The sequence below is a fragment of the Salmo trutta genome, chromosome 6 (genome assembly GCF_901001165.1).
Source record: "Salmo trutta chromosome 6, fSalTru1.1, whole genome shotgun sequence".
Classification (NCBI taxonomy): domain Eukaryota; kingdom Metazoa; phylum Chordata; class Actinopteri; order Salmoniformes; family Salmonidae; genus Salmo; species Salmo trutta.
The window spans coordinates 13,668,535-13,696,192 of NC_042962.1; the positions used below are offsets into that span (position 1 = coordinate 13,668,535).

Sequence of the window (27,658 nt, forward strand, 5' to 3'; positions counted from 1 at the left end):
ATTTACGACCCCTTCTGACCACAGCAGCCTGGGTGTAGGAGACAGAGGGGGATTGTGAAGAAGTGCAGGGGGAGGGGGTCAACTGTGCTCGCTGTACCCAAAGAGGGCAATGTCATGACACATCTTCACAGAGGAACTCTAGAGCTCTGTCAGAGTGACCATCAGGTTCTTGGTCACCTCCCTGACCAAGGCCCTTCTCCCCCGATTGCTCAGTTTGGCCGGGCGGCCAACTCTAGGACGAGTCTTGGTGGTTCCAAACTTCTTCCATTTAAGAATGATGGAGGCCACTGTGTTCTTGGGGACCTGCAATGCTGCAGAAATGTTTTGGTACCCTTCCTCAGATCTGTGCTTTGACACAGTCCTGTCTCGGACCAATACGGACAATTCCATCGATCTCATGGCTTGGTTTTTGTTCTGACATGCACTTTCAACTGTAGGATCTTATAGACAGATGTGTGCTTTTCCAAATCATGCCCAATCAATTGAATTTACCACAGGTGGACTCCAAGTTGTAGAATCATCTCAAGGATGATCAATGGAAACAGGATGTACCTGAGCTCAATTTTAAGTCTCATATCAAAGGGTCTGAATACTTATGTAAATAAGGTATGTTTATTTTTAATACATTTGCAAAAATGTCTAAAAACCTGTTTCCGCTTTGTCATTATGGAGTATTGTGTGTAGATTGATGAGGATTTATTTTTATTTAATACATTTCAGAATAAGGCTGTAGTGTAACAAAATGTAGAAAAAGTAAAGGGGTCTAAATACTTTCTGAAGGACGTTGCCCTGACAACCAATCATTCTCCACAGCTGTATACCAGGGTACAGGATGCATCAGTCACTTTTATACAGTGTGTGTGTGTGTGTATACGGAAAAATGAATTAATAAAACCGTCAGGTATAAAGCACAATTACATTTATTAGATGTGGGAAAAAACTATCCAAGTTTTCATCAAATACTTGATTGAGTGCGAAAAATAATTATAGAAAAAGAGGGACCTAAATGAAAAGCAGATAAATAAAGCAATAGGTAATGATGCTAACAGCATCAGAGGTGTTTATAGAATGATGCTAACAGCATCAGAGGTGTTTATAGAATGATGCTAACAGCATCAGAGGTGTTTATAGAATGATGCTGACAGCATCAGAGGTGGTTATAGAATGATGCTGACAGCATCAGGTGTATTTGTAGAATGATGCTGAAAGCATCAGAGGTGTTTGTAGAATGATGCTGACAGCATCAGAGGTGTTTCTAAAAGGACAACATTGAGACTGATGTATAAAATGTATGTCAAACAAAAAACAATGATTGCAAAGTTAAACTAATGATACAGGTCTGCACAAGGACTACTTTGAACAATTTCCACAGAACATTTTACAAAGACATTTAATTGAACAGTGCAGATGTAGTTTGGTAACAGAACGACAGTTTGCTGTTTGAGACCGTCATTCTGTTACCAAACTTTGCATCTGCACTGCCCCATTTCCACTGGCCTGCCACCTGGTCCTCCTGCCCACTTTCCACTGGCCCTCCACACCCCTTCATCTGGTGCTCCTGCCCCCTTTTTCCACTAGCCCTTCAGCTGGTCCTCCTGCCCCCTTTCCACTGGCCTGCCACCTGGTCCTCCTGCCCACTTTCCACTGGCCTGCCACCTGGTCCTCCTGCCTACTTTCCACTGGCCTGCCACCTGGTCCTCCTGCCCCCTTTCCACTGGCCCTCCACCTAGTCCTCCTGCCCCCTTTCCACTGGCCCTCCACACCCCTTCACCTAGTCCTCCTGCCCCCTTTCCACTGGCCCTCCACACCCCTTCACCTAGTCCTCCTGTCCCCTTTCTACTGGCCCTCCACACCCCTTCACCTAGTCCTCCTGCCCCCTTTCCACTGTCCCTCCACACCCCTTCACCTAGTCCTCCTGCCCCTTTCTACTGGCCCTCCACCTGGTCCTCTTGCTCCCTCTCATGTTATATCTTTTTTATTTGTTGAGATGCCTATTTTGTTTTTACGGATGACTGCCGCCCGCTGCAAAGCCAATTTCTCCTTGGAGTCCCCAAAATGCATCCTGACTGCCTGAAAGTAATCACTGATCTGACATGACTGGGTAGGTGAGCGCAATTAAACAGAAACTTTGCCTTCGTCTAGCCACCTTCAAACCCACAGATTCTCCTCAAGGAAGGAGAGAAAAGGTCGCCCAACACTTTCACCTGAATCACTCCCATTATTCCTCCCACCTTCTGCCCAGCCCCCTCCCTGTCCCACCCTTACCTCTCCAACAAACCTATCCATCCTTCTCCCCAGCCCCCACCCCGCTCATCCCCTTGCCTGGTCCTTCTAGTACTCTTTTCTTGAGGTGGTCCAGCTTGTCGCTGGCTAGCGCCCCCCTGAGGGCAGTGAAGAAGGCGCAGTAGTGGGCCGTGTTGTGGAGCATGAGCAGTACTCCAGCCAGCAGCTCATTGGTCACCAGCAGGTGGTGTAGGTACGCCCTCTGGTGGTTCCTGCAGCAGTAGCAGCCACACCCCTCCACCAGGGGACTGAAGTCGTCTCTGTACCTGGAGAGCAGAGGGTCACACACAGATGAAACAGGAAGACACACACACATTCCTTAGAATAGAGTGAGAGGGACAGAGGCACACACCAACTGGCACAAACACTAATGGACACAAACCTCTTATCTTTCAGGTTGATCTCAAAAAGAGTCATCTTGGCTTGTTCTTCTTGGGGATTATCAGTTCCATTCTTCTGACCTACAGCAGCTTCGGACTTGTCCAACTCCACAACTGCCAAAATACACACCAATCAAATCAATCCCTTTGGCCACACCCATTCAACTAGACCAATCTGATCCATTTACTAAACCCACACATTCCAAAGTCCATAGAAGTCAGATCATGTCCTAAAACCATACATCCTAAACCAATTATGGCCCATTGTGTTCCAATTTCACGATCTTCTCCTTTCCCACAAAGGAATATCAGTATTTGCTGAATTCAAGGCCCCGTCCACCAAAACACACATTCACTCACAAAAGCATCCCCCCCAACACAAGGGAAATTCCTCGCCCAACAGCTTCAATAAATAGTTATCAGGCACTTCCTTCTAGAGAGAGCAGCTGAGGTCAACTGAAGGGCAAACAGAATGATCCAGTCAGTGTGACAGAGAGAGAGAAAGAGAGCGTGAGCAAGCGAGAACAACAGGACGGGGGGGGGGGCAAAGGAGGTGGGAAAAGAGGTGAAAAATGGAGAGGAGAAAGAGAAGTCAGGTCAGGAGGGAATGATAGTAAAGAGAGGGAAGATGAGTTTGACAGATGGCAGAAGAGAAGGGAAAAAAGGGATAGAGGGAGAGTAAAGAGAGGGATGGAGGGAGAGTGAATAGAGGGAGTGATCTGAAGAGAAAGGGAGGATAGCGAGAATGAGAGAGAGGACAAGGATGGCAGGTGGTAAGCCGAGGGCCTGTGGTGCCAGAGAAGAGAAAGATTGGGGCGAGGGCTGTGACACCTCCCCACAGAGCCCTCTAATTAGCTGAGGGGGGATTTGGATGCTGTCTCCTCATTCGCTGATGGACCCCAGTCCTGTCCTAACACTCACCTCCAGTGAATCTCGATACACTCCCCCGTGTAGAATCGATTAGTGCTATCTGATACTTAAATCAGTCTGATCCTCACCTTCTGAATCTGTTACTTTGGCCTGATATAAAAACTTTTACAGTTCTCAAACGGAAAATCCCATGGGACGCTTCAATTTCCCTCAGGAATGCTTTAATCATATTGTGTTTTCTTTTCCTTTATCAGAGATTAACGGCAGGGCATGATTTAATTGTTATCAGTTTACTGGGGTAACAGTGAGATCATTTATTGATTTAATTTCACCATCTGACCCGTTGGGATTGTATCTCCACCCATTTATTTGATTTAACCGAGGGCTAGAAAACACATATGGCATCTTATCCCCGCAAACACACACACACACACACGTCTCTATTTATCTTGTTCACACACACAGCAAGGGACGCAATTATAAAGAAGACACTTTCTATCATATTCACACAGTAATTAAAAAAACATACACACACACACACACACACAGGTCTTTGCTGCCATAATTCCCAGTGGTATTGAACTGGAAGCTGGTTGGGAACAAAGTTTGTTGATTAATTCATGATGTTAAGCCAAAGAAGCCTCTCTTCAACAGAGAGATCTGTCTACAGTGGCAGAAGGATCTGAGTGAATTAGAGACTGCTGTACTCTGCTGGACTCCCTGCGGTGAGGGGAAAGCCCAACGCCCCATGACTCTTAACTTCATCATCCTCCTCCTCATCATACTGATTAACATCAATTATCTTCAACAGCGTGATCACAGCCTTCGCCCATGAGAGCCCACTGTAATGTTTAATCATGTACAGTGCCATGCAAAAGTATTAATCCCCGTTGGCGTTTTCCCTATTTTGTTGCATTATAACCTGTAATTTAAATTGATTTTTATTTGGATTTCATGTAACGGACATAAACAAAACAGTCCAAATTGGTGAAGTGAAATGCAAAACAATAAAACACGGAAAAGTGCATATGTATTCACCCCCTTTGCTATGAAGCCCCTAAATAAGATCTGGTGCAACCAATTACCTTCAGAAGTCACATAATTAGTTAAATAAAGTCCACCTGTGGGCAATCTAAGTGTCACATGATCTGTCACATGATCTCAGAATATATACACCTGTTCTGAAAGGCCCCAGAGTCTGCAACACCACTAAGCAAGGGGCACCACCAAGCAAGCAGCACCATGAAGACCAAGGATCTCTCCAAACAGGTCAGGGACAAAGTTGTGGAGTACAGATCAGGGTTAAAAAATATCCAAAACTTTGAACATCCCACGGAGCACCATTAAATCCCTTATTAAAAAATGGAAAGAATATGGCACCACAACAAACCTGCCAAGAGAGGGCCGCCCACCAAAACTCACGGACCAGGCAAGGAGGGCATTAATCAGAGAGGCAACAAAAGAGACCAAAGATAACCCTGAAGGAGCTGCAAAGCTCCACAGTGAAGATTGGAGTATCTGTCCATAGGACCATTTTAAGCAGTACACTCCACAGAGCTGGGCTTTACAGAAGAGTGGCCAGAAAAATGCCATTGCTTAAAGAAAAAAATAAGCAAACACGTTTGGTGTTGGCCAAAAGGCATGTGGGAGACTCCACAAACATATGGAAGAAGCTACTCTGGTCAGATGAGACAAAAATTGAGCTTTTTGGCCATCAAGGAAAACACTATGTCGGGCGCAAACCCAACACCTCTCATCACCCCGAGCACACAATCCCCACAGTGAAGCATGGTGGTGGCAGCATCATACTGTGGGGATGTTTTTCCATCGGCAGGGACTGGGAAACTGGTCAGAATTGAAGGAATGATGGATGGCGCTGAATACAGGGAAATTCTTGAGGGAAACCCGTTTGTCTTCCAGAGATTTAAGCTGGGACGGAGGTTCACTATCCAGCAGGACAATGACCCAAAGCATCCTATGGCTTCCATTGGCTGTCTAAAGCCTTCAGAAAGTGGTTTGAGCATTCTCCTGTCACTGGGCAGAGTATAGGAGCTCATTCACTGAGTGGTCTGCCTGGCAACAAAGGTCACGCGAGCACGCCGTTCCTTTTTCTTCTTGAATGAATATGCTATTGTCCGGTTGGAATATTATCGCAATTGTACGTTAAAAATACATAAAGATTGATTTTAAACAGCGTTTGACATGCTTCTAAGTACGGTAATGGAACATTTTGACTTTGTCTCTCGTTCCGTGCTCGCGCCTTTGGATAAGTGATCTGTACGCTCGAACAAAACGGAGGTATTTGTACATAAATATGGATTATTTGGAACAAAAACAACATTTCTTGTGGAAGTAGCAGACCTGGGAGTGCATTCTGACGAAGATCAGCAAAGGTAAGAGAATATTTCTAATACTAATTCTGAGTTTAGGTTGCCCCGAACTTGGCAGGTGTCTGAATAGCTCACCATGATGGCTGAGCTATTTACTCAGAATATTGAAAAATGTGCTTTCTCCGTAAAGCTATTTTAAAATCTGACACAGCGGTTGCATCCAGGAGTAGTCCATCTATAATTCTTTAAATAATTGTTATATATTTTGTCAACGTTTATGATGAGTATTTTTGTAAATTGATGTGCACATTCACCGGCCGTTTTGGTGGGAATACATTTTCTGAACATCACACGCCAATGTAAAATGCTGTTTTTGGATATAAATATGAACTTTATCGAACAAAACATACATGTATTGTGTAACATAATGTCCTAGGAGTGTCATCTGATGAAGATCGTCAAAGGTTAGTGCTTCATTTAGCTGTGTTTTGGGTTTTATTGACACATGTCCTTGCTTGGAAAATGGCTGTGTGATTATTTTTGTCTATGTACTCTCCTAACATAATCTAATGTTTTGCTTTCGCTGTAAAGCCTTTTTGAAATCGGACAATGTGGTTACATCAAGGAGAAGTGTGTCTTTTAAAATGGTGTAAAATAGTTGTATGTTTGAGAAAGTTGAATTATGACATTGTTGTTTTTGAATTTGCCGTCCTGATATTTCACTGGCTGTGTCCCGCAGGTGGGACGCTAGCGTCCCACGTAGCCCATAGAAGTTAAGGGGAAACATTTAAATGTCTTGAAATGGCCTAGTCAATGCACAGACCTCATTCCAATTGAGAACCTGTGTTATGACTTCGATTGCTGTACCTCAGCAGAACCCATCCAACTTGAAGGAGCTGGAGCAGTTTTGCCTTGAAGAATGGACAACAATCCCACTGGCTAGATGTGCCATGCTTATCAAGACATACCCCAAGAGACTTTCAGCTGTTCTGACAGCACTGTATCACACCTGTCAGTGTGGAGCGGGTCCATGGTTCTGACAGCACTGTATCACACCTGTCAGTGCGGAGTGGGTCCATGGTTCTGACAGCACTGTATCACACCTGTCAGTGTGGAGCGGGTCCATGGTTCTGACAGCACTGTATCACACCTGTCAGTGTGGAGCGGGTCCATGGTTCTGACAGCACTGTGTAACACCTGTCAGTGTGGAGCGGGTCCATGGTCCTGACAGCACTGTATCACACCTGTCAGTGGTCCATGGTTCTGACAGCACAGTATTACAGCTGTCAGTGGTCCATGGTTCTGACAGCACTGCATCACACCTGTCAGTGATCCATGGTTCTGACAGCACAGTATTACAGCTGTCAGTGGTCCATGGTTCTGACAGCACAGTATTACAGCTGTCAGTGGTCTATGGTTCTGACAGCACTGTATCACACCTGTCAGTGGTCTATGGTTCTGACAGTACTGCATCACAGCTGTCAATGTGTTCTCAAAACATCACAAGTAGCCAGCAGAATGAAAATAATTGAATTGGGTGGCATCTGATGCACCCCCATTTGTTGAAGTCATTCAAGTAGCTGGCCACATAAGGGTTAGTAGTCAGCTATTGGCGCTTATGGAACACACAGACCTGTTGGGGGTGCCTGTACACCTGTACCTGCTGCCTCTGGGTCAGTGGTGATGTTGAAAGGGAAGGTGAGAGCACAGCCTCGCTCTGTCACCTGGAAGGGGAAGAAGCTCTCAAACAGGTCCACTCCCGCCTCCACGCACGCCAGCACCTCGTCTGGCCGCCCCACACCCTGCAGCAGCCTGACAGACAGAAAGAGAGGCAGGCGGGCAAACAGACAGAAACGGATTACACTGTTGATCAATGATTGAATTATCAGACAAACTGAAAGAGACTCTTACCCATCTCTCTAATCTATCAGTGTTATCCCTGAAGCACTACAGATGCAGCATCTCTCCCTCTCACACACACACACACACACACACACACACCAAAATCAATACAAAAACAGAACATCCACATACAGAACACATGCATGCTCACAGCAGACAGAAAAAAACAGGTTGCATCCTCCTGAAACCCATTCCCCCTTAACCCACCTCAGTCTCAAAATCACTCACGTTTCCCCCTCACTCTCTCTACTCCACTGCCTCGAGTTTCCAGGGCCAAACTAATTTACCATCCCATAATGGTGGCAGAGGGAGGGAGTGGATCTCCCAGCACCACCACAACCCAGGGGCAGGCCGACCCAGCACAGGCCCGATGGAGCCTCTTTTCATTAAGGAAACGCAGTACGGCCCAAAGTGAGCATCTGGGGGTCTCTGATACGACCTGCAGCACCACTCTCTCCACTACTCCTGCTCCTTCCCAGAGCCCCAGTCGGCTCCCTCACCTCCAGGGCAAGGAGGAATAGGACAGAGGGAAGCAGGCTGAGTTCAGTGGGGAGTCTACTCTCTAGCCAGACCAGTATTCCCAGTGCGGCTGGAAGAAGAGTCGGAACGGGGTTGCCATGGCTCCCAGGAGGGAAGGCAGGGGTTGCCATGGTTTCCTGGAGATTCTGAGTGAGCATTATGAGCACAGAGTGATGGAAGGATAGAGGGAGGGGTGTCTGTCTTCCTCTTAGTCTCCCACTGTGAGAGTAACAGCAGTCCACTAGGGGGTTTTAGGGTTGAGTGTGTGCGGGGTAGGATTTAATAGTGTATAATATGGGGATGGGGGTCGCCGTGTTTTCACCAGGGGTTGGAACTGAAATTATTTCCCCAAACATTTCATTCGTTAAGTTCCGTTCCACTGTTCCGACCTGCAAAATAAAGTCCAGAACCAGTACCGGTTATATCGTTGCTTTGTTTGTTTCTGTCATTTATTTTTACATTAGCTCGACCTTAAATTACTTCAATCAGTGCGGACTGAGCAGCTTGCTATAAGCGGGCAAGTTATAGTTCTTTTAGTCTAGGCAGCTGATGCATGGGCGCTATCGGCTGCCTAGGCTATAGTTGTTTACATGCGCAATGGACAGACAAGTGTAGGGTGCGAGATACAACTGAAATGTTGAGGGTGGGGAGAGGGCATTGTTATGACATGCATTATCTGAATTAGGCCCACAGAATTATACCTAGGAAGGAGCGGCTTCTATGAAGGAAATTTTTGGAATGTCTATACAATGCAGAGACTTGGCTTAGTGTTGGGACAGGCTAGCTAACAAGCTTGTGTGTGCAGAGCGGCACAATAAATAAAAACACGCCTTTTCGTAGTTAATAAATCCAATGTGAAACGTGATAACTATAGCATCCGTAACTAGCATGGAAAAAGTTAATCCATTCTTCTCTAATTAAAAATCTCTCCCTAATTTCGGAATCACACTTGTAACGTCAGTAGGCTACCTTGGCCTAAGCTTCGGCAGGGGGAGGGGCAGGTAGCCTAAACACACACTGGCAAAGAATTTCATCTAGCAGGCAGACACTGGAACACGTTTCTGAGTGACGGACTGAGGGCTTTGCATAGGCGCCTTGTTGCGTTTTTTTTGTGAAACTGAAAATAATGCCTGGAATGAAAGTTATTACCGTAATTTCCGGACTATAAGCCGCAACTTTTTTCCCACGCTTTAAACCTCGCAGCTTAAACAATGCTAATATATGGCTAATATATGGATTTTTGGATTTGGATTTTTCCCGCTTTCAATTTTTTAATAAAAAAAAAAAAAAAAAAAAACACATTCTGTGACGTGCTCAGTTTTTTGGCGGCATAAAGCTTTTATTAGACCAATGAAATTGCCAAACGGGTTAAGGTCAAACAACTTTTTTGTTTACTGTTTAGATTAAATCGAGCGCTCTCAAACTTCCCATCATTCTGATTACGGTAGTCATTTTGTCACCCTCATCATGGCAAAGACACGGAGAAATGCATATGATGCAGCTTTCAAGTTGAAGGCGATTGATCTGGCTGTTGGAAAAGGAAATAGAGCTGCTGCACGGGAGCTTGGTCTTAATGAGTCGATGATAAGACGTTGGAAACAGCAGCGTTAGGAATTGACTCAGTGCAAAAAGACAACTAAAGCTTACTGCTAATTATTATTTTTTTGTTACAAGCCGTTTTTCGTTAAGGCCTGTGTAAAGTTCATTTGTTTCAATGTACCGGTAGGCACCTGCGGCTTATATATGTTCAAAATAATAATAAAAAATAATAAAAAATTGTGGGTGCGGCTTATATTCAGGTGCGCTCAATAGTCCGGAAATTACGGTAATCAGTTCCCATGCTTTTACAATAGTGGTTCTGTTCCAGAACAGTATAGGTCACTTCTTCCTGGTTCTGATTTTGTTCCTCTAAAAATGTATTTATTTTTCGGGTTCCATTTCCCTGAACCGTTTCCAACCCCTGGTTTTCACAGGTGTCACATGATGACTCAATTAGAGCCATTAATTGGTCCTCTCCCCTTACCTGGTCCCTGCTGTACGTTCTAAAATCGGTCTGAGTGGAGAGAGAGAAGAGCCAGACTGCAGACGAGAGACAAAGAGGAGTGGAGAGAGGGAATAGACAGACTGGAACAGTGGAGAGAAGAGACCGAGAGGAGTGGAGAGGAGAGGGAGATAATTAAAGTGTTAAAGGAGGTATGGATTGTTTTTGAAGAACATCCTGCTTTGGGGGGGTGGAGCGAGGGAAGGAGAAACACAAATAATTGGTGCTGTAAGGGGAGGAGGGGTGAGTCAGGGAAGGAGAGAGAGTGGGATGGGATGAAGGAGCATTCATATTTAGGGTTTATGGGAGTGTAGGTGTGGACAGGGTGAGTAAGAAGGGTAAAAGCTGCTAACTGGAGCTAGCTACAGCGTATGAAGCGTTAATGGGCAGGGTTGCCAACTCAGTAGCTTTGATCTATGTCATTGTGACATTGACTCCTGCCAGCAACTTTTCTTCCCTCTGAAAGCGATTAGCAACATATTCAGATACTTTTTTTAAGGCAGCCTCAGTGTTTCCTCAGAGTTGTTGATAGATTTACCAACTAACTTTTACTGCCGTGAAGCAGCCGAGAGGAGCGAGAGAGAGAGTGGGAGAGAGCAGCTGCCTGAGGCAGAGCTGCAGCACACACAATGTGCTGACAAAGAGCACATCGTTCTGTTTTGACAGTTTAGTCATAATAGACATAACATAGTGGGATATGTCATTCCTGCCAATGCACTCTACAGAGGGAGCTGTTATGTCACAAGCTTATAGACCCCTTTCCAGTACACGACACACTGATGTCACGCACAGATGCGAGCAACTCTTGGCTGCAGTGAGGGAGCCATCGTTATCTGCGCTCATTCAATAGATTTACGTTTTTATTACTTCTAAACAAAATAACTTTTTGGGGTTCTGATTAAAATGTTTTGTTTATTGCTTGAACATTAGCTAAGATTATATTTGGTTGTTATCTTCGCAAAATAACTATTTTGGATGCAGCATTTGTTAGCTAAAATGCTAATGCTCAATGACATTGGCTGTAACAAAAGCTAGCCAATGTGTTTTTTAAGTATAATTCAGTTGATTTACGATGATGACGCAAACATTATACACTGCTCAAAAAAATAAAGGGAACACTTAAACAACACAATGTAACTCCAAGTCAACCACACTTCTGTGAAATCAAACTGTCCACTTAGGAAGCAACACTGATTGACAATAAATTTCAACAGGTGGAAATTATAGGCAAGACACCCCCAATAAAGGAGTGGTTCTGCAGGTGGTGACCACAGACCACTTCTCAGTTCCTATGCTTCCTGGCTGATGTTTTGGTCACTTTTGAATGCTGGCGGTGCTTTCACTCTAGTGGTAGCATGAGACGGAGTCTACAACCCACACAAGTGGCTCAGGTAGTGCAGCTCATCCAGGATGGCACATCAATGCGAGCTGTGGCAAGAAGGTTTGCTGTGTCTGTCAGCGTAGTGTCCAGAGCATGGAGGCGCTACCAGGAGACAGGCCAGTACATCAGGAGACGTGGAGGAGGCCGTAGGAGGGCAACAACCCAGCAGCAGGACCGCTACCTCCGCCTTTGTGCAAGGAGGAGCAGGTGGAGCTCTTCCAGAGCCCTGCAAAATGACCTCCAGCAGGCTACAAATGTGCATGTGTCTGCTCAAACGGTCAGAAACAAACTCCATGAGGGTGGTATGAGGGCCCGACGTCCACAGGTGGGGGTTGTGCTTACAGGCCAACACCGTGCAGGACGTTTGGCATTTGCCAGAGAACACCAAGATTGGCAAATTCGCCACTGGCGCCCTGTGCTCTTCACAGATGAAAGCAGGTTCACACTGAGCACATGTGACAGACGTGACAGAGTCTGGAGACGCCGTGGAGAACGTTCTGCTGCATGCAACATCCTCCAGCATGACCGGTTTGGCAGTGGGTCAGTCATGGTGTGGGGTGGCATTTCTTTGGGGGGCCGTACAGCCCTCCATGTGCTCGCCAGAGGTAGCCTGACTGCCATTAGGTACCGAGATGAGATCCTCAGACCCCTTGTGAGACCATATGCTGGTGCGGTTGCCCCTGGGTTCCTCCTAACGCAAGACAATGCTAGACCTCATGTGGCTGGAGTGTGTCAGCAGTTCCTGCAAGAGGAAGGCATTGATGCTATGGACTGGCCCGCCCGTTCCCCAGACCTGAATCCAATTGAGCACATCTGGGACATCATGTCTCGCTCCATCCACACCACAGAATGTCCAGGAGTTGGCGGATGCTTTAGTCCAGGTCTGGGAGGAGATCCCTCAGGAGACCATCCGCCACCTCATCAGGAGCATGCCCAGGCATTGTAGGGAGGTCATACAGGCACGTGGAGGCCACACACACTACTGAGCCTCATTTTGACTTGTTTTAAGGACATTACATCAAAGTTGGATCAGCCTGTAGTGTGGTTTTCCACTTTAATTTTGAGTGTGACTCAAAATCCAGACCTCCATGGGTTGATAAATTGGATTTCCATTGATTATTTCTGTATGAGTTTGTTGTCAGCACATTCAACTATGTAAAGAAAAAAGTATTTAATAAGATTATTTCATTCATTCAGATCTAGGATGTGTTATTTTAGTGTTCCCTTTATTATTTTGAGCAGTGTATTAAGCAGGACATTCATGCAAGCTTTAAAATCCAATTATAATCCGAATGTAGTGTGAAATACACTCATAAGCAAATAAATAGGAACTATTAAGAACTACCATGTGTTCTGCCACCATCTTGTGCGGCAATTTTTTCTAACACAGAAAGGGGTCTATAAAGGGGTCTGTGATGCATCCATGTAGTGCCTATGAAGAGTTTTTGTATGCTATATAGCCTTTATAAGAACACACACACACACACACACACACACACACCTGGGTTTGTCCTCAGGCAGCTCCTTGATGACGGCAGTGATGAGCTGGGTCCGGAGGTGCTGCTCCATGGCTGCAGTATGGAGACCGTCCAGACAGAATCCTCCTACTGGCCGCTTGGCCGTCTCCCTGGCCGACCGCACCCTCTCCTCCAGCACATCTCCTCCCTCCACCACCCCCAACACCTCCACCCCACTCAGCTCCTGGAGACCACAGAGAAAGAAAGAAAGACCGGGTTCATACACATTTTGACAGATGGTATTTTATGACTTTTCCATGACTTTTAACCAAATTTCCATGACCAACAATGTACAGAAGGTATAAAAAGTAAGCGTAATGTGGTATCGACACTGGGAGGCTGCTCTCTAATTCCATGTACCATCTCCTGTCTCTGAGCAAGGCACCTCCCACAAAGTAGAATACCTGTTAGGCAACTGTATAAAACATGTGGTCAACCCTCAGACTGGAGAGCTACTGGGTGTGCAGGCTTCTGATCAAGCCCTGCTCAAACACGTCAGAGACAGTTTATCAGGGTCGGTTGAGCAGCTTACTTCTAAAATGTAGTTTGCTAGAGGAGGACAAGAATAAAAGCCTGTACACCCATTGGTTCTCCTGGAGGATGGTTGACCACCCTTGATGTAAAACATTGCAACCAAATACATTTTATGCCTTTTTTAAATAAGTCACTCATTCAATAAATTATAGATAAAGAATCCACACATTCTCTTCAGTCATATTTAGCTACCTTAGCAGTGTTTACTTTGCAGGCTGACTAGCATCTATTGAGTTACAATGCCTCAAACTGGATGCCCAAATCAACTGGAAGTATCTACAAAACAAGATCCACATAATCCAAAATAAATGGTACATCTCACAAATTTTCCTAAAATTAAATGTTCCCGATTCACAAATTATTCTGATTCACATGATTCAATTCAACGCGATTCAACCGAACCCCAACTAATACAATGACAAAGTGAATCGTTCGTTTCATTAAAATATAATTGTTGAAATGAATCATATAATTAGTTTAAAAAAGTAAATCAACTTTGCATTATTTTTATTTAAACTAGGCAAGTCAGTAAAAAATAAAAACACACACACACATACATACATACATATATATGTGTTTTTTTTTGGGGGGGGGGGTGACAATGATGGCCTACCAAACGGCCTCCTGCGGGGCTGGGGGATTAAAATAAAAATATTGGACAACACACACACACGACAGTATGGCCTTATTCACAAATGTCAGTGTTTTTTGGGGACATTGACATGACAAACATGTATAGCTTAACAGTTAACTAGAGTACAAAATACAGTTGAAGTCGGAAGTTTACATACACCTTAGCCAAATACATTTAAACTGAGTTTTTCACAATTCCTGACATTTAATCCTAGTAAAAAAATCCCTGTCTTAGGTCAGTTAGGATCACCACTTTATTTTAAGAATGTGAAAATGTCAGCATAATAGTAGAGAGAATGATTTATTTCAGCTTTTATTTCTTTCATCATATTCCCAGTGGGTCAGAAGTTTACATACACTCAATTAGTATTTGGTAGCATTGCCTTTAACGTTTCAGGTAGACTTCCACAAGCTTCCCACAATAAGTTGGGCGAATTTTGGCCCATTCCTCCTGACAGAGCTCGTGTGATTGAGTCAAGTTTGTAGGCCTCCTTGCTCACACAGTTCTGCCCACAAATTTTCTATAGGATTGAGGTCAGGGTTTTGTGATGGCCACTCCAATACCTTGGCTTTGTTGTCCTTAAGCCATTTTGGTACAACTTTGGAAGTATGCTTGGGGTCATTGTCCATTTGGAAGACCCATTTGCGACCAAGCTTTAACTTCCTGACTGACGTCTTGAGATGTTGCTTCAATATATCCACATCATTTTCCTACCTCATGATGCCATCTATTTTGTGAAGTGCACCAGTCCCTCCTGCAGCAAAGCACCCCCACAACATGATGCTCCCACCTCCGTGCTTCACGGTTGGGATTGTGTTCTTCGGCTTGCAAGCCTCCCCCTTTTTCCTCCAAACATAACGATGGTCATTATGGGCAAACAGTTCTATTTTTGTTTCATCAGACCAGAGGACATTTCTCAAAAAAGTACGATCTTTGTTCCCATGTGCAGTTGCAAACCGTGTCTGGCTTTTTTATGGCGGTTTTAGAGCAGTGGCTTCTTCCTTGCTGAGCGGCCTTTCAGGTTATGTTGATATAGGACTCGTTTTACTGTGGATATAGATACTTTTGTACCCGTTTCCTCCAGAATCTTCACAAGGTCCTTTGCTGTTGTTCTGGTATTGATTTACACTTTTCGTACCAAAGTACATTCATCTCTAGGAGACAGAACACGTCTCCTTCTTGAGCGGTATGACGGCCGTGTGGTCCCATGGTGTTTATGCTTGCGTACTATTGTTTGTACAGATGAACGTGGTCTTGGCTGATTTATTTTGATTTTCCCATGATGTCAAGCAAAGAGGCACTGAGTTTGAAGGTAGGCCTTGAAATACATCCACAGGTACACCTCCAATTGTCTCAAATTATGTCAATTAGCCTATCAGAAGCTTCTAAAGCCATAACATCATTTTCTGGAATTTTCCAAGCTGTTTAAAGGCACAGTCAACTTAGTGTATCTAAACTTCTAACCCACTGGAATTGTGATACAGTGAATTATAAGTGAAATAATCTGTCTGTAAACAATTGTTGGAAAAATGACTTGTGTCATGCAAAGTAGATGTCCTAACCGACTTGCCAAAACTATAGTTTGTTAACAAGAAATTTGTGGAGTGGTTGAAAAACGAGTTTTAATGACTCCAACCCAAGTGTATGTAAACTTCCGACTTCACCTGTATGTTTTGAATTGTCTACCTACCTAGTTAGTCTGTTCTCTATCACATTTTATAGGCCTGCTACCTGCTGAATTGTCCGACTGTCTCTCTCTCCTTGAGCAACAACACACTCGTCTCACACAAACAGACACACTTTGTCATTCCGAACCTGGCTGATGTTTATTTTTATATGACTGTTAAAATATATAACTGAATAAATAAATTACATTAAACAGAAATGTAATTCATTCTATGACTTTTCCTAAACTTTCGGATTTTATTTTAAAATTCCATGACTTTTCCAGGATTTTCATGACCGTACACACACTGGAAAGGGTGAGAGAGAGACAGATATTTTGACAGTAAAAGTAGCCCGTGTCTGTACAGTATACTTATAAATGACTGCCACACCCCATGCAAGTGAAGCTTTTAATTGAATTCCTCTAATATTGGGAGCATCATCATGGCCTTGTGTGAGGCTCCAGCAGCATGAGTCCCAGACAGACCTGTGTTTTGTGGTGGAGGAGCAGACACTCATCCAGGTGGGCCAGGGTGCGGTCCACTGACTTGCGGACCCTCTTGCGAGAAGTGTTGATCTGCCAAGTCTCTCCGTCTGCCATGCTCTGGTACAGGTCTGGCTGGACAGCCTTCTGAAGAGCCATGAACTTCGCAACCGTCAGCTCGATACGACCGCCACTGCCCCACACAGACACCGTCTGGAACAAACACAGACAGTGTTAGCACAGATAGAATAATGAGCCAGATAATTCACCGGATGTATAAATGTGAAGCTTCCTCTTGGCGTTTCCTCTCAGTACCAAAAATGGGGATGAGAGGAAGCACAGTGGGAGAAGATGGAACAAAAAGGGTTTTGGCGAAAGACAGAAGAGGCGGAGAGGAGACTGGAGGTGAAGAGAGGGAACAGGGGGTGAACGGTGGTAGAGAGGAAGGGCGGAGAGGAGACTGGAGGTGAAGAGAGGGAAGGAGATGTCCGACATTCTGCACATTTTCTCACCAATAAAACATTTGATCTCAATACAGTTTTCGGTTCCCAAAACTAACTTAGTATACAGTGCCTTCGGAAAGTATTCAGACACCTTGACTTTTTCCACATTTTGTTACATTACAGCCTTATTTTAAAATGGATTTTGCAAATGTTTTACAAATTAAAAACACCTTACTTACATAGGTAATCAGACCCTTTGCTATGAGACTCGAAATTGAGCGCAGGTGCATCCTGATTCCATTGACCATCCTTGAGATGATTCTACAACTTGATTGGAGTCCACCTGTGGTAAATTCAATTGATTGGACATGATTTACAAAAGGCACTCACCTGTCTATATAAGGTCCCACAGTTGATAGTGTATGTCAGAGCAAAAACCAAGCCATGAGGTGGAAGGAATTTTCCGTAGAGCTCCGGGACAGGATTGTGTCGAGGCACAGTTCTGGGGAAGGGTACCAAAACATTTCTGCAGCATTGAAGGTACCCAAGAATACACCGGCCTCCCTCATTCTTAAATGGAAGAAGTTTTGAACCACCAAGACTCTTCCTAGAGCTGGCTGCCCGGCCAAACTGAGCAATCGGGGGAGAAGGACCTTGGTCAGGGAGGTGACCAAGAACCCAATGGTCACTCTGACAGAGCTCCTCTATGATGATGGGAGAACCTTCCAGAAGGACAACCATCTCTGCAGCACTCCTCCAATCAGGCCTTTATGGTAGAGTGGCCAGACGGAAGCAACTCCTCAATAAAAGGCCCGATTGAAGTTTGCCAAAAGGCACCTAAAGGAGTCTTACACCATGAGAAACAAGATTCTCTGGTCTGATGAAACCAAGATTGAACTCTTTGGCCTGAATGCCAAGAGTCATGTCTGGAGGAAACCAGACACCATCCCTACAGTGAAGCATGGTGGCAGCATCATGCTGTGGGGATGTTTTTCAGCGGGAAGGGACTGGGAGACCAGTCAGGATCAAGGCAAAGATGAACGGAGCAAAGTACAGAGAGATCCTTGATGAAAACCTGCTCCAGAGCGCTCAGGACCTCAGACTTGGGTGACGGTTCACCTTCCAACAGGACAATGACTGTAAGCACACAGAAAAGACAACGCAGGAGTGGCTTCGGGACAAGTCTCTGAATGTCCTTGTGTGGCCCAGCCAGAGCCCGGACTTGAACCAGATCAAACATGTCTGGAGAGACCTGAAAATAGCTGTGCAATGACTCTCCCCATCCAACCTGACAGAGCTTAAGAAGATCTGCAGAAGAATGGGAAAAACTACACAAAAACAGGTGTGCCAAGCTTGTAGCTTCATACCCAAGAAGACTCAAGGCTGTAATCGCTGCCAAAGGTGCTTCAACAAAGTACTGAGTAAAGGGTCTCAATACTTATGTAAATGAAATATTTCCTGTTTAAAAATAAATAATTGTAAACATTGAAAAATAAAAGTTATTGCTTGGTCAGTGGGGTAGATTTGAGAAGAGAAAAAAAGTAATCCATTTTAGAATAAGGCAGTAACGTAACAATGTGGAAAAAGTAAAGGGGTCCGAATACTTTCCGAATGCACTGTAGTTATAACAACCTATGTTGTTAGTGTCAACTCTGACACATACAACTACACACACACACTCAATCACACTTAACTCCCAGAAATGTAAAGCATTTAGACTGACACCAATGCTTAGTCTAAAATATAATTTTTGCTGGATAAGTAGAACCCCAAACATGACCTCTGACCTTGTTGGTGATGTGACCTGGGGGGCATGAGGTCGCAGGGTCGTGGAGAGAGCAGTACAACACTGTGTCATGAAGACCTGTGAAAAGGTCAACCGCAGTATTAAAGCATGCATAACACTGCATTCATTCTACTGCAGAACAGACAGCACAGCCGGTCCAGTAGCACGAGTAAAAGACGCATCACCTAATAGTATACACAGCAGCAGGAGGTAGAAACATAGACTTGTTGGTAATGTCAGATAGTTCGTTCATTCTGTTAAATACACACTGGAAGCCATGCAAGAGAGGAGGCGTGGCCTTATCAGAGGCCAGCTGTGAGAGAAGATCAGAAGGTGACAAAACCAGAACCTAAACAAAAGCAACAAGCACTGGCAGGCGGTGGCACGCTCACTTTTAATTACCCAATCAGGTTGCTCCCTCCCTGCCTGCCTCAAGACACAATGTAATAATTCCCTGCGTGTGAACAAGTGCTGGGACGCCAATTATATTTTCTCATTTCAACTTGGCTTGCCCAGGGGCAGGAAACAGCTCAGTGGTGCCACACTACAGCCAGCCATCTCTGTTAGAGAGTGATGACATTTGACTTTCCTACATGAGGGCTGTTTCAAAGCCATTCGGGACTTATGAAGCATACATTTGGAGCTCTTAGAAAGGGCTAAGGCGGATTGTGCTTTTCAACAACGCACTTCTGCATCTTCCATTCAAATATTCAGCAACGAAGTAATGTACTTTTCTCTTTATGTCCAACTGCTTTCTAGTTAAGCTGAGACAAAATGTATAGAAAGTTCTGTACATGTGTTCATGTTAAAAACTTAAGACACTTTCACTTACATTAATGAAAATGTGGTCACATAGTAGCACGTCTAATAGGATATGCTCTAAGCATATGAATGCATGACATGTTCGACTTTCCTACTGCAACGGCACAGTCAGTGTAGAGCGGACAGTAGATGTAGTGAGGGGGTGAGTACAATTTGTGGAACGTTCCAACAGGAATCTGTTACAAAACTTCGTAAATTACAAGGTTGCCAACCAAGGTTGCCAACAAACAACGGATACAAAGTTGTATAGCGGCAGAATAAGATACCGGGTAGGGCGTGGGCCATTTCATTATGTTTTTCACTCACCATGTTTATTACCGAAAAATGTCTGTCCTCACTCTGGTAGCCTATGGACAAACATTAAGAATAAGCTAGGTGGTGAATTGATGCCTATTCGGCAGCTAGTTAGCTAGGTTTGTATGCGTTGCTACTTTGTATGCGTTGTTTGTTGGGAACCTCGTACTTTACCAAGTTTATGGAATAGATTCTTGTTGCAACGTTCCACAAATTATACCCACCCGTAGTGAGGCATAATATCAACAAGAATAGTCAGTGCCAACCTGCAAACTTCCTGACTCCCTCCTTGAACTCCTCCAATACTTCCTGGTGTTCCGCTCTAAACGAAGTACACACAAAGCAAGTACTTTAAATACTATTTTGATGTGTGTGTGTTTTAGAGAGAGAGACAGGGAAAGAGTGTGCTAATGGAAGAGGCTCTCACAGTGTGTTCAGGGTGAGCTGTGTGACGGAGGGCAGGTTGTTCAGTGTGTGCAAAGTGTCCTGGGTGAGGTGTGGCACGGTGCCGCAGCGGGTGTACAGCAGGCACCCCGGCACCTCTAGGGAGTGTTGTCCTGCCTTGCCCAGTCCCGTCAGCACACCTAGCCGACAGCCCTGCACCACCAGGGACAGCTCCAACTTCATCCTGCCTGACAGACAGAGGAGCGAAACAAGGTGGATGATGACAGATGACGAAAGAGAGTGGGCTTGTTTGACATCGACTGACTGATCTACTACTCATTATTATTTGTAGATCAGTCAGTCAAAATATACCCACAATGAATCACAGATTTGATGCCCTCTAACACGCAAGTGTGAAAGATGGAGTATTGACATTTGTGGTGCAAGTAGAAAGGCATATTATAAGCATATAATAGAACATAATAGAAACGGCTGATGCCAGTAATTAACAGATATTTACGGTTTAAATGTTTGTCCATACGTACTATGGCCAAAATGGGAAAACAACTGACTAGCTTGACGATGTTGTTAGCAATCGCTATCACTACTGTAGCTAAATTCAGTGGCGTTTTTAATAGTCCAGCATAATAACAAATGTTAACATTTGTCTGATTTTCGAAAACCTAGACAAAGCTCAACAAGATAAAGTAACGTTTTGATATTTTCAAAACATAGTAATTGAACATTAAGCATCTTTCGCTTACCAGGAACCAAAGCACGTGAAAACTACACGTCGCGGAGTTAAGAACGGCGCACGCACTCCTGTCACTTCCATTGTACGTCATCATTTTCGGAGAGAGAGAGAATCGTCACGATTTAACAAATCCCAGTCATAATTATGGCTGAAGCACGCCTATTTGTACAATTTATCTTCTTCAAATCTATTGCTGCCCCTAACGGTATGCCTAACCCTAACCTTAAATGAAGACTAAAAAGCACATCTTAGTTTCTATAAATGCGAACGATATTTTGACTTTGTGGCTGTGGTAACTAGTGACAATTTGCAGAGCTCTCATTACAAAACCTAATTGCTGTTGAGTAAACAGAGTGTGTGCATACATTATAACATCTGCAAACCCTTTCTGTGGGACTATGATAATGCTGTGTGGACTTTTGCACATTCAACCAAGGTTGACTTGGGGTCTATTTTAACAACACAGTCAAACGTTCAACATTTGGGGAGGGATCCAAAGTCACTATAGTTACCAAAGGGACGTTTCTGTTGACAAAAGGTTGGAATGGGACTTGTAGTTTACTAATGCCACTATCAAGCAAACAGAGCGTTTTAGAAACGTGGCTATTGACTACATTACCAAGGCATCTCGTTCTATTTTCAGCGCACTAGCAAACAGCAGAACAGCATGGAGCTAGCTGCATCACTTTTGGATTAGCTTCAGATACCTATTTCAGTGCAAAATTATACTTTTTTTTTTGCTGTAAGCGTAGCTAGTGCTATAAGTAGTTAATGTAAATTATGTAGCAAGTAAAATTGTATTCCTCTGTATTAATTAGGTAATAAGTGGCAGCTAATTTGGCGTCAGAAATGGCATATCCACGTAACCCTGATATTTTTCGCTGGAAAAGAGTTACTAAGACTAAAAAACCCACTGCAGATAAGGTACGGTGTTATTGTCAATATACTGTCTGGGTGAGTGAGAAACTTTCTACTTTTGACAGGTATGAGGTAAAGTCAAATATTGTTGAGTGTCACCTAAACTTAGTGATGCACAAATCATTAATTGATTACCTCGAACTGATATTTCAATGCATGATCAAACACTGCATGACTGCAAACAAAACTTTTAAAGGTCTGGTGCAGTCAAAAACATGATTTGCCTTTATTAAAAAAATAAATGTATTTCCCGCCCCTTTTTTCGTGATATCCAATTGCGATCCAATTACGATCTCATCACTGCAACTCCCCAACGGGCTCCGTAGACGCGAAGGTCAAGTCATGCCTCCTCCGAAACATGACCGCCACATGGCGTTTCTTAACACCAGCCCTTCTTAACCCGGAAGCCAGACGACCGAAGTCGGCCTGCAGCAGTGGCGGTTCTAGACCATTTCAACTAGGCCAAGCTGGGGCCAGTTGTACTGTTAGAGGGGCCAGTTACATTAGACGTTATTGTTGTCATATCGTTTTCTTCACTGCATTGCAGGCATTAGCAGGCAAAAGACCATGTTCATAATCATCATCGTTGCCACTGTCTAATAACGGATGTAAAAAAAGAAAGATAGCAAAAAGTTATGTAAAAATTATTTCATACTCTACATTTAGGGGGGCCACAAGGGGGTCCAAAATTGTTGTCACAGGGGCACTGGCCCCCCCTGCCCCCCAGAACCGCCCCTGGCCTGCAGGCTACAATTATGCTAATGCATTTTAGTGTAAGAGCTGTTTAAAAAGACCGCTTGAAATTTCAGCCTGTTTTGTTGGGATGGAGTTTTGGCCGTGGTGACATCATCAGGTGGCAAATTAGTTAATAGACCAATAAGAAAGAGAGTTCCAAGCCTCTCTGCCATTAACAGTTTATTTTCAATGTTCCCCTTCGCACTCAGACAGTCCAAGCTTAATTCTTACTTGAGAAATTGCTCTTTACTAAGAAGCAATTTTACAATTTTATTTTTACCATTTTAATTGAAAACAATCACAGCAAGGTACTTAATTGTTATCCAGAAAGGATTTAATATTGAGATAAAAACAGCTGTGTTGGACCTTTAAATATATTCAACTGTATCATATTTTCTGTCTCCATCTCTCAGACATTTCCTTATTGGAAGAAACCTATCGAGATGGGTAAACCATAATAAAAGTGCCCTCAAAGCTATCTTTAGAAATAAGGTGGGGCTTCAGAATGTATGGATTTTTACGTCCCAGTGGCTGGAGAAGGCTGAAGAAGCCCTTACAGTTTAAATGGCCTTTTTGATGTCGTGACTTGACTTTAATTAACATGAATCTGAAGACTGTTATTTAGCTAATTAACTATGTTTAATTGTTACCCGATTAAATGAATCATGTAACAATTAACTCATTAGGATCTGGGGCACAACGAGAGTGATTGTTTAAAGAGTTACCATCTCCCGAATTAAACTCAAAGATCTTTACCTATCACATCTATAAACAGTCAACTTATTAATCATAACCTCGTATCATATCCCATTCTGAACAGTCGTAACCTCCTTGTGTAACAGTGTAGGTTCCGTCCCTCTCTTCGCCCCAACCTGGGCTCGAACCAGGGACCCTTGCACACATCAACAACTGACACCCACCGAAGCATCGTTACCCATCGCGCCACAAGAGCCACGGCCCTTGCCACGGCCCTACTTCAAGTCTCAGAGCGAGTGACGTCACTGATTGAAACGCTATTAGCGCGCACCACCGCTAACTAACTAGCCATTTCACATTGGTTACACTCACCCCCCCTTTGACAACCTCCTTTTTCCGCAGCAACCAATGATCCGGGTCAACAGCATCAATGTAACAGTGTAGGTTCCGTCCCTCTCTTCGCCCCAACCCGGGCTCCTTGCACACATCAACAACTGACACCCCACGAAGCACCGTTACCCATCGCGCCACAAAAGCCACAGCCCTTGCAACGCAAGGGGAAACCCTACTTCAAGTCTCAGAGCGAGTGACGTCACTGATTGAAACGCTATTAGCGCGCACCACCGCTAACTAACTAGCCATTTCACATCGGTTACACTTGCATCTGCAAAAATCCGAGCACCGGTTATTGACTGAAGCCTTAATATGCTGAAAACAGGCCCCTAGCGGAATGATGGCAACATGGCTGCTTGTTAACTAGTATGGGCTATGTGGGACACTAGCGCCCCACCCGCGGTACAGCCAGTGAAATATCAGGGCCGCAAATTCAAAACAACAAAAATCTCATAATTTAAATTTCTCAAACATACAAGTATTATACACCATTTTAAAGATAAGATTCTCCCTAATCTAACCACAGTGTCCGATTTAAAAAAGGCTTTACGGCGAAAGCAAAACATTAGATTATGTTAGGACATCACCTTGACAAGAAAAACCACACAGCCATTTTCCAAGGAAGGAGAGGCGTCACAAAAACCAGAAAGACAGCTAAAATGAATCACTAACCTTTGACGATCTTCATCAGATGACACTCCCAGGACTCAATGTTACAAAATACATGTATGTTTTGTTCGATAAAGTTCATATTTATATCCATAAACCCCATTTTACATTGGCGCGTGATGTTCAGAAAATGTATTTCCACCAAAACGCTGGTGAATGAGCACATCAATTTACAAAAATACTCATCATAAACATTGATAAACTTTACAACAGTTATTGAAAGAATTATAGATATACTACTCCTTAGTGCAACCGCTGTGTCAGATTTTAAAATAGCTTTACGGCGAAAGCACATTTTTCAATATTCTGAGTACAGAGCTCAGCCATCAAAGCAAGCTATACAGTTACCCGCCAAGTTCTGGAGTCAACTAAACTCAGAATTAGTATTATAAATCTTCCCTTACCTTTGCTGATCTTCGTCGGAATGCACTCCCAGGACTCCCACAAGAAATGTTATTTTTGTTCGAAATACACCATATTTATGTCCAAATACCTCAGTTTTGTTCGCGCGTTCAGGTCACTAATCCAAAGGCATAATGCCAGAGCGGAGAACCAGAGACGAAAAGTCAAATAGTTCCATTACCATTCATAGAAACATGTCAAACAATGTTTACAATCAATCCTTAGGCTCTTTTTAACATAAAACGTCAATAATATTCCAACCGGACAATAGCGTATTCATTACAGAGGAAAAAGAAGGTGAGGCGCGCCAACGTGTCCGCGCAGTAAACAACTCACTGGTCCCAGGCAGTCCACTGATTGACTGAGCTCCTATTCTCTGCCCAGTAACAGTGGACGGATGAAACAAGTTTCTAAAGGCTGTTGACAGCCAATGGAAGCCTTAGGAAGTGCAAAATGACCCCACAGACACTCTAGTTTGAAAAGGGATTAGATAGAAGAACTACAAGTCACTTCCTGGTTGGATTCTTTCTCAGGGTTTTGCCTGCCATATGAGTTGTGTTATACTCACAGACATCATTCAAACTGTTTTAGAAACTTCAGAGTGTTTTCTATCCAAATATACTAATAATATGCATATCCTACCTTCTGGGCCCGAGAAGCAGGCAGTTTAATTTGGGCACGTATTCATCTGAATTTCCGAATACTGCCCCGTCACTAAAAAGTTAAAGAAGAGATGAAGAGGGGGAGAGGGACACTTAACATTGGTACATTCAGAAACTACTTTCACCTACAGTAACCATATACTTTGCACACGAACCGCCGCCCGCTTTAAGTAAGAAATCATGAATGTATTTACGTGAAATGCCTGGGTTCGTCGGAGATCTCCTTGGAAAGGGGGTTGGGCCTTTTCGCGGCACGCTTGTAAGGCTCTGATTGTCCAAAATGGTTCCAACAAGTCTTCTACTGTTGTCCTTCTTTGTAGTTGTCCGTTATCCAGTGACTTGTCGTGTAGTCCTGAACAGAACTATAGAGTTAATTTTCCTTCCATTCGCTCTTGAAGATGCTTCTTTGAAGATAGGCTAGCCAGCCGTATCGATGGTTCCCCAGTGGTTTGATGAGAGTAGCGTAATGCGATGGTTTGAGCAGAGTAACAGGATGTTCCTACTTAAATTCGCTTTCGAAGATACTTTACTAAGGACAGCTAATCAGCCGTACCAGTGATTGTCCGGGAGGTGATTTTATCGTCTCCGCCTCGTGTTGAGATTCAAAGTTCAAACCGTTTTAAACGTGTAGCTGCCCATTCACACTTTTCTGGCCAATGTGTTTTTTCCTTAACCCATCATTTATACGTTTTGCTTGAAGGGCGGTCCCAGCAGGCTGTCACACTCTCTGACCTCACTCCGGGGCGGTGGTTACTCACTGTGCAAAGTTATGGAAAACAATTATCTCTTATAGCTTCTCACATCACATCCCTCTCTTAACGAAAACACTTTCATCATTTTTGATATTACATACACAACCCATAGTATGGAAACTTCATATATGTAGTGGGTATACTTTCAAAGTTACAGTATTTCCTTTATAGCATTTTTTATGACATCACAAAATGAGTGTTCTTTTGATCGCCTCTGACCATTCTCCACGTTATACGTTACAAATATTGTTCCAGTAGTTGCTTTTGAACGTGTTAGAGTTTCAGAGGGAAAAAGGTCTGTTGAGACAAAGCACATTCCTTTGGTGAATTTGGAGAGCACAGGCCTGGATCTTTTCCCTTGATTTACACCAGGACGTGAGTTGTTAATCCCCACTAGTTCTTTCCTTCCCCTCTACGGGTGAGAGGGGGTCTGATTGAAGTTATTCATTGCAAACCTGATCTGACCTGTTTGGATTCTCGTGGGCAGTCATGACATTGAGATCCTCTGGTAGTGCTCAGGGTGACACAGGGATACTTGAATCACGCTTAGAAGAGAAAAACTTTTTTCAACTGCTATAGGAAATGAATCTGAAATAATCCTCAGACATTAGGCATTGGCTGGGCTCTCTTGGTTTTACATCCACCGGTTAACCACTCTCACTGTCTGTGAAACTGTCTGAGCTCCTGTTCTTGTCATGATAAATAAGTCTCATTTTCTACAATAGCAGGTGCAGCTCAATAATGAGGAGATCAACCAATGGATGAAGGTGAGAACTCTTTCACTTTGTCCATCTTTACCTCCTGAAACCAGAGATGGACTGTTTGTGTTTGTGTGCAGAGGATATTATTCTGCTATATCTGTCTATAAGGCCATATGTATTCATGAGGTGTGCTTTTGTGTCCCCAGACAGTGGAAATGGCCTCAGACTTTGCATTGACTGAGGTTTTTTCCCTGAAGAAGCCCCATCCAGTGATAAGCAGTCAGTCAATGGCACTACACAGCACAGAGCAGCTGTTGGATCATGACCAAGCATACGGGGAAGGTAGGCCACACACACACACACACACACACACACACACACACACACACACACACACACACACACACACACACCTTTTTTGTGACTCTTTTTTTCCTGTAGCCCAGGCTCTTCTTAGTGATTGGATGAACAGCAAGTTGCGTCTGGAGATGGAGATGGAGGAAGAGGAGGATGTGATTGTCTCCCCTGAGAAGAACAGTCCAGAAGCCATGCCACCTGCCCAGCCTGTTTCCCTGGACTACAGCAACTTTGATGGTACAGAGACACTAACCTACACAACAACACACATTTAACTCTTAACTTCCATTTGACAATATGTGGTTCAGTTAATACATCATACCACCGTCAGTGGGTCCATAAGGACCATA

At 43.9% G+C, this 27,658-nt stretch overlaps 2 protein-coding genes across 9 annotated transcripts in view; one reads left to right on the plus strand and one right to left on the minus strand.

Annotated features, from left to right (window-relative positions):
* Nucleotides 1-902: 902 nt before the first annotated feature.
* On the minus strand, nt 903-21,118 carry LOC115195473 (queuine tRNA-ribosyltransferase accessory subunit 2). Of its 3 annotated transcripts, none has more exons than XM_029755341.1 (9): nt 21,034-21,118; nt 20,313-20,517; nt 20,152-20,207; nt 18,771-18,847; nt 16,544-16,753; nt 13,208-13,407; nt 7,524-7,675; nt 2,666-2,777; nt 903-2,549 (listed from the first exon to the last, which is right to left on the minus strand). In XM_029755341.1, exons 2-9 carry the CDS (start codon nt 20,510-20,512, stop codon nt 2,279-2,281), a joined length of 1,278 nt encoding a protein of 425 aa, XP_029611201.1. In that variant the 5' UTR covers nt 20,513-20,517; nt 21,034-21,118; the 3' UTR covers nt 903-2,278. The 3 variants fall into 3 exon arrangements, with proteins under 3 accessions (XP_029611201.1, XP_029611199.1, XP_029611200.1); XM_029755339.1 differs by having other exon boundaries at nt 7,497-7,675; XM_029755340.1 differs by having other exon boundaries at nt 7,497-7,675; nt 20,313-20,513; nt 21,034-21,103.
* The window catches only part of LOC115195472 (coiled-coil domain-containing protein 191), a 37,359-nt gene continuing 28,913 nt past the window's right edge, over nt 19,213-27,658 (plus strand). For 3 of the 6 annotated variants that reach the window (XM_029755332.1, XM_029755334.1, XM_029755335.1), the window contains exons 1-4: nt 21,679-21,947; nt 26,976-27,017; nt 27,158-27,293; nt 27,393-27,545. In XM_029755332.1, coding sequence (XP_029611192.1) covers nt 21,873-21,947; nt 26,976-27,017; nt 27,158-27,293; nt 27,393-27,545 — 406 coding nt within the window. In that variant the 5' untranslated portion in view covers nt 21,679-21,872. Of the gene's footprint in view, nt 19,491-21,678; nt 21,948-26,975; nt 27,018-27,157; nt 27,294-27,392; nt 27,546-27,658 lie in introns of those variants that run through there. The other 3 variants (XM_029755338.1, XM_029755337.1, XM_029755333.1) reach the window with 3 other exon arrangements.